Consider the following 6,593-nt stretch of genomic DNA (forward strand, 5'->3'; position numbering starts at 1 on the left):
ACTGGAACGAATTGCAAAAACATAAAATAAATTAAATAAAATAAATCGCTGAAGTTGGAGACTTATCTCCCTCACCAACTTTAAACACCTGCTATCTGAGCAACTAACCGATCGCTGCAGCTGTACATAGTCCATCGGTAAATAGCCCAACTTTTCTGCTCTTTTGCACACCAGTATCTCTACCTGCACATGACCATCTGATCATTTATCACTCGTGTTAATCTGCTAAATTATAATTATTTGCCTACCTCATGCCTTTTGCACACAATGGATATAGACTTTTTCTTACTGTGCTGACTTGTTTACTCCATGTGTAACTCTGTTCACACTGCTATGCTTTCTTGGCCAGGTCGCCATTGTAAATGAGAACTTGTTCTCAACTTGCCTACCTGGTTAAATAAAGGTGAAATAAAATACAAGTTAAGACTGGTTAATACATATATGAAGTAACTTTTTTTATAGAGGGTAGAGTTGAGATTAAAGATGTTTCTATAGATATGGACTTGAATGCCAGGGGGATATGAAACCTGAAGAGAAAAGCTTTTTTTGTAAGGACTGCAACGCAGATCTTGTTTTTGTTCAAGGAACACATTCATGCAAGGACTATAATTACAAGAAAAATATCAGTGGGGTGATGTAATTTTTTTGGCCCAATTTTAGCACTCTTTCAAAGGGAAATTTGTTTACTCAAATGGATATTAGCGGTCATCGACCACATGGACAGATTGTGTTGTAATGTATATGGATTTGTGGAGGACTAGAAACAGTATCCATATACATTTAACTTTCATACATTCACAAGTGCAAAACACCAAATTAAAGCTTAACTTCTTGTTAATCTACCCACTGTGTCGGATTTCAAAAAGGCTTTACAGCGAAAGCACACCATGATTGTTAGGCCAGAGCCTAGTCACAAAAAAAAAATCCAGCCAAAGGCACAAAGCAGAAAGAGACAATTAAATCAACCTTTGATGTTCAGATGGCACTCATAGGGCTTCATGTTACACAATAAATGTTCGATAAAGTTTATATCCAAAAATCTGTTGGCGCGTTAATGTTGCTTCAAAAACATCTGGCGAATTTGCAGAGAGCCACATTTGCAGAAATTCTTATCATAAATATATTTTCAAAGTTTAATTCTGTGTTATGCACAGAATTAAAGATACACTTCTCCTTAAGGAAAAGGACCAGTTAGAAATGCTAGTGCCGATTCCTGGTTCCAGTCCGCCAGTGGAGGTTGAGGGAAGAACAGCACGAATGGCAAACACTTGGAAACCATGGGTTTGATACCATTCCACTGCAGTTACCACAAGCCCGGTCTCCCCAATTAAGGGGCCACCAACCTCCTGTGCAGTCCACCTATTCCTCAGACCCTTCATAGCAAGCCCAATGTCTCAGAATGCCCTGCAGCTTACATGCTCAATCAGGAACCTCGGGACAGTCACATTAATCCAGGATGTGATGTCTGGCTACGCAAACACCAATACAGACCAAAGACTAAGCTAGGAAATGTCAGTTGGCAGCAACAGGCCCTCACTTCAACAAATGAAGGCAATATTTCAGATTACTCTAGCATGTAGTGCATAATGGTGAAGACAGAAAGTCAGTCAAAGTAGCATTAAATCATTTATTTTTCAAAGAGATTAACAGGCATCTCTTGAGATATCGTCTCAGTGTTGTGGTAGTCCCTTCACTGGTTGAGTTCACCAGGAGCAGATGTGGTGCTTATGTCACTTTGTTGTAGGGTCATCCTCCTTGTGTGCTGGGACATCAGGACCGGCACCAACCTCAGTGAGTTGGAGTGTGCTGCTGCTTGGAGCAAGTCTATTATGGGCCACCACGACAACAGCGCCTTCCAATTCTAGAATTTGGATATTGGACTGGGAACATATCCCTTCTTTATGAAACCACATCAAAAGCAGATATTTAAAAGTGATACTGGCAATTGCCATGTGCAGGTTGACATTTGAGACGCTATTGTCCTGGAGGCAGAACTGAGCGATTTCCACTAGATGTGCCAGATGGAAAGTCAAAATTGGCTACATTGTAACAATGTATGCTTTTAATTTAATGTTAGACATTAGGGTTGGCAGTGAGGTTAATGTTTAAAAATGATATTTTATTACCTTGTGGCTGTGCCAGCTAGTGAATATTCTGTGGAGCCATCCCAATAAGTGCTAACCTGCTTGCCATGTGCAGATTATTTCCCTCTATAATAGCAGTACCATCATCCCATACATACCCTTTCAATAGGTTCCAATCTCATACTGATCCTCCTCTTCACCCAGACACTCTTTCTCTGTGATAACCTCAAGGTCTCCAATGGGCTCAGGTGTAGGAATCAACTCAGGGTCTGGAGTGGCCTCCAGCTCTGAGAACACACTATTTAGCACAGAGCCTACATGCAATTATCATACATTCAAAACAGTAACGTACTGTCATTACCTCGTTGGGGGATTTGTTCTTTCTGCCTGATGAAGCCATCATATGTTGCAGAGCTAACGAGACCATGCTTGTTGTTGGGTCCGACCCTTGGGCCCAAGGGACTAGCCTCATTATGGGATTGGGCGAAATAAGGTCCTGGAATTAAATGTAACAGATTAACACAGCCAGTGTTGGCAGAATTACTAGCCTATAGGGATAGGAAAAGACAGGTGTCTGAAATGACACCCGATGACCTATAGAGTGCACTACTTTCGACCAGTGCATCATGGTCTGGGCAATAGTCTAGACATCCTGGTTGCCTCCCACAGATTTAAAAAAAAAAAATAAAAAAAAAAAAAAAAAAAAAAAAAAAAAAACTGGCTTTACACTTCTGTACGTACCAGAATGAGAGTTTGGCATAGAGGAACTAAGTCTGCCTATGTCACTAACTTATCCGCTTGAATACATACAAAATATCTAGCAAGGTGGAGATCAGTTATTTTTAATGAGTGCATTATTCAAGTGGCTAGTCTGCCTCAACTACCTTCACTAAAACCACTGCAAATGTATTCCCTGAAAAATGTGGTTTCAAATCATGACGTTCTGCCTCGTGATTTGTTGGGAGAAGTTGCCAAACGAGTCAGTCATTGAAACCAGACCCTGGTTACTGCTGTTGCCTAGGGTTGGGTTCTCAAGACTACCTGTTCAAAGGTAGTGCACCTACATAAGGAATAAGATTATGCCATGTCAGAGTCAAATTACCGCTCTTGAAGTCCATGCCACGCCAACGACTGCCAGGTGATACGGGCTTCCTGTCCCCTGTTGAGGCAGGGAAGCCAGGTATATCGATACCTCCACTCGTCCGTGGAGATAGAGGTGTACTCTTCTGTTTACTTGGGAGGACCATCATGGGGCCCAAAGTAGTATCCTGGTCCCATACTAAAATACACATTAATTAAACACATACATTTGCAGTCAAGACACTCAATTAGTTCTCGAATATGGTTGAGATGGAAATTGGGGGAAGGTCCCGCCCCTGAAATGTGTTTTGAGAAGGTGGTGATGGAATAGATGGATTAAGATGTCAAATACACCTTTCTTGGCCTTCATCCCAATACTCCAATTGTCACCAGAGGCTGAGGGTTTGTTGCGGTAGACACGAGGTTCAAGTTGGCTACCACCTAGTCTTGGAGCTTGAACAAAGCCCTTCTGTCTACTCAGGCTTGGACAACGCCCACATAGCAAATCATTTTCATCAGCAGACCTCCATCTGAAATGTATGAAAGATTTACTCATGGACCAAGAGCACATCACTTTTAAAAAGCTATGGTTATTGCAGTGAATAGCTCACAGCCCAGTAACAGTAGCTAAGGAAATGTGACTTATCCCACCTGCCATCAATGAAGGAGCATGCCTTGTTGCTAGGCTCTGCATGGTCCATGACAGAGACTGCCATAAGGTGGCAGGTGATGTACAGCTGTGAAAAACAGGATAAGCAAAACAAAGATGTAGAATCACAGTAGCTTACATAATGTCTATAAATTAGGTTACTGTAGAATAATGCAACTACAGTACCCATAATGGCCTCTACAACATTGTTTTTATTAAATACTGCCCTCACCTCTGCCCTGTCACCCTGGTGGAACCTAAAGGCATCAATGTGGAACCCGAGCTTGTTGTCCTGGGTTCTATGCATGAAACCAGAGCGGGAACCAGGCAGCTGGGAATCCATCAAGCACCTGGAGAGAGATAATATTAAAATACATTGGGGCATCTTCCTTAGTAACCAATTGAGAAGTCTCAAAGAAATCAGTTGACTACTTTAAAAATGGTGGAAGCCCTCAAATGGCATATTCCATCGTTCTCTACGGGCCAGCCGGATAATAGTCGTTCTAAGCCATCCCCCCCTGCTTACCCATTACTCTCAATGAAGACATATCTGGGGACAGAGTTGCTATCAGGGTCCAGTGTGGCCACACAGCTGCTAACAAAGACCCTGAGCCTGGTGTGGTGAGCAACCCTGACAGACGCCTCAATGTTGATGAGATCACCCAGGAAGTAGACTCCAGAACCCCGCTCATAGAGCCAGTCACCTGGAAAGGAAATGGCAGTAAAGAAAGATCGTACTGCAACCGATTAGTTTTAAAGTTACGAACGCGAGTCGCTATTAAAACTACCCCGGCCAGAACATAGTCAATAGGCGCTCAACTAGTGAGCATCTAATAATGGATTAAAATGAGGGCCATGTTTAGGAGGCAAACTGTACAACGTTGCAGATAGAAGTGTCCCCAATAACAGTTGTCTGATGTGATTCCGTATTTTGCATGTCAGAGGGGCATTTGTGCTACATAGTACATTTATAATCTGCCTGCGGCTATGGAACCCTGACCTGTTCACCGGACGTGCTACCTGTTCCAGTCCTGCCGTTTTCAACTAGAGACAGCAGGAGCGGTAGAGATACTCTCAATGATCGGCTATGAAAAGCCAACTGACATTTACTCTTGAGGTGCTGACCTGTTGCACCCTCGACAACTACTGTGATTATTATTTGACCATGCATGAACATTTGAACATCGTTGCCATGTTCTGTTATAGTCGCCACCTGGCACAGCTAGAAGAGGACTGGCCACCCCTCAGAGCCTTTCTAGGGAGTTTCCTAGCCACCGTGCTTCTACACCTACATTGCTTGCGGTTTTAGGCTGGGTTTCTGTACAGCACTTTGACATATCAGCTGATGTAAGAAGGGCTATAAGAAGACATTTGATATCTTAACATGCAATTCACAGGTTTTTACCAAGCTTCTGGGAGAGCACCATTGTATCCTTTTGATTTATCTGAATGGTCAACAAAATTGGACCCTGCGAAACACAGCCCAGGATTTATATACCCACTTGTCATAAGCGTCAATGAGAACTGCAGAGTGTCTTCAGCAGACACTGTGGCGGTGAAAGGGATCCAGGTCGGCTGGAGAGAAGAGCTGTCCAAACTGTACTTCCTGAAACAGAAAGTACAGACCGGTAAATACACCAATAGGTCAACGCAGGATTCCTATGACCGTCATACAACAGTATAGCCAAAACTCACCTTTCATAATGACACTCAATTGGGATTACAGCACCAGCCATTCGAATAACGCCATCTGGTGTAGTTCTGGGTGTATATCTGAGGAGGTTTGCGTAGATCAATGAGTCTTCGTTCAGCTGTGGAGTCAATAAGCAGCATTTAAAAGAAGGTTGTTTCAAGAAGTCAACTACTGAAAAAAAAAATATATATATATATATATATTACCATGTACTTGGTTCCACAGTCCGAAAGTGCTGCAAATATTCTGTACTCATCTCCGGCTGCTGAAGCTGTAGCCCTACACGGCTCTTGGTCTTGGTACTGTTCAACTCCAAGTCGCAGGTCATCCACGTCGACTAGATTACCGAGTTTAAACAGATCAGCCTTCACTACTATCTCCATGTAGTCTGAATGGCACGTCACAGCGACAGTTTCTACTCGAACTGGCCTTGAAACTGTTTGTTGGAGTGGAGGCTGTTTAAAGCGTGGACGATTGTCAAATTGCAGTGTTCGCCTTGGAAGTTGTTGCCATGTGTCAGTGCTATAAGTATATGACAAAGCAGGAGATATTAAGAAGTTTTTCACAAGTAAAAACCAAACCAGTTGCTTGAACAATAACCTGAGCATGTTTGCCATCATGAGTCCCATGCCAACAACTAATGTGACTCTGTAGGTTAGAGGACAGCGTGCCTCTGCTATGCTACAATTGATAAAACTGAGGTAGCTTTTATCAAACAACCAGGCTGCACACCTGGGCTGGATTACGCACTAATTTGGCCTTGCATCTGATTAGTCAAGATCTTTAATTGGCACACATGTTCAAATCAAATCACATTTTATTTCTCACATACACATGGTCAGCAGATGTTAATGCGAGTGTAGCGAAATGTTTGTGCTTCTGGTTCCCGACAGTGCAGTAATATCTAACAAGTAATCTAACAGTTCCCCAACAACTACAGCTAATACACACATCTAAAATGGGTGAATGAGAAAATGTACATATGCGGTTCCACAGTGAACAATGGCCAAGCTGCATAGGCAAGGTGCAATAGATGGTATAAAATACAGTACATAAATATGATATGAGTATTATAAGATATGTAAAC

At 42.5% G+C, this 6,593-nt stretch overlaps 1 protein-coding gene across 2 annotated transcripts; it reads right to left on the reverse strand.

The window, feature by feature from the left end:
• Positions 1 to 1,613: 1,613 nt before the first annotated feature.
• Positions 1,614 to 6,199, reverse strand: LOC112261099 (zona pellucida sperm-binding protein 3-like). Of its 2 annotated transcripts, none has more exons than XM_024436443.2 (11): positions 5,713 to 6,199; positions 5,509 to 5,624; positions 5,316 to 5,419; positions 4,340 to 4,517; positions 4,046 to 4,163; positions 3,816 to 3,901; positions 3,519 to 3,694; positions 3,187 to 3,363; positions 2,446 to 2,580; positions 2,243 to 2,371; positions 1,614 to 1,880 (listed from the first exon to the last, which is right to left on the reverse strand). In XM_024436443.2, the coding sequence occupies exons 1-10, from the start codon at positions 6,133 to 6,135 to the stop codon at positions 2,247 to 2,249; spliced, it is 1,638 nt and encodes a 545-aa protein (XP_024292211.1). In that variant the 5' UTR covers positions 6,136 to 6,199; the 3' UTR covers positions 1,614 to 1,880; positions 2,243 to 2,246. The 2 variants fall into 2 exon arrangements, with proteins under 2 accessions (XP_024292211.1, XP_024292212.1); XM_024436444.2 differs by having other exon boundaries at positions 1,614 to 1,897.
• Between the last annotated feature and the right edge of the window lie 394 nt (positions 6,200 to 6,593).

This window comes from Oncorhynchus tshawytscha, linkage group LG10 (genome assembly GCF_018296145.1).
Source record: "Oncorhynchus tshawytscha isolate Ot180627B linkage group LG10, Otsh_v2.0, whole genome shotgun sequence".
Classification (NCBI taxonomy): domain Eukaryota; kingdom Metazoa; phylum Chordata; class Actinopteri; order Salmoniformes; family Salmonidae; genus Oncorhynchus; species Oncorhynchus tshawytscha.

Excerpts from the sequence above, each read along its gene's own strand:
- LOC112261099 (XM_024436443.2), bottom strand. The coding sequence starts at position 6,135 with ATGGGACTCATGATGGCAAACATGCTCAGGTTATTGTTCAAGCAACTG. Across the intron at positions 5,420-5,508 it reads ATTGAGTGTCATTATGAAAG|GAAGTACAGTTTGGACAGCT; the intron begins GTGAGTTTTGGC and ends TTTCTGTTTCAG. Across the intron at positions 4,518-5,315 it reads CTCATTGACGCTTATGACAA|GTGACTGGCTCTATGAGCGG; the intron begins GTGGGTATATAA and ends TTTCCTTTCCAG.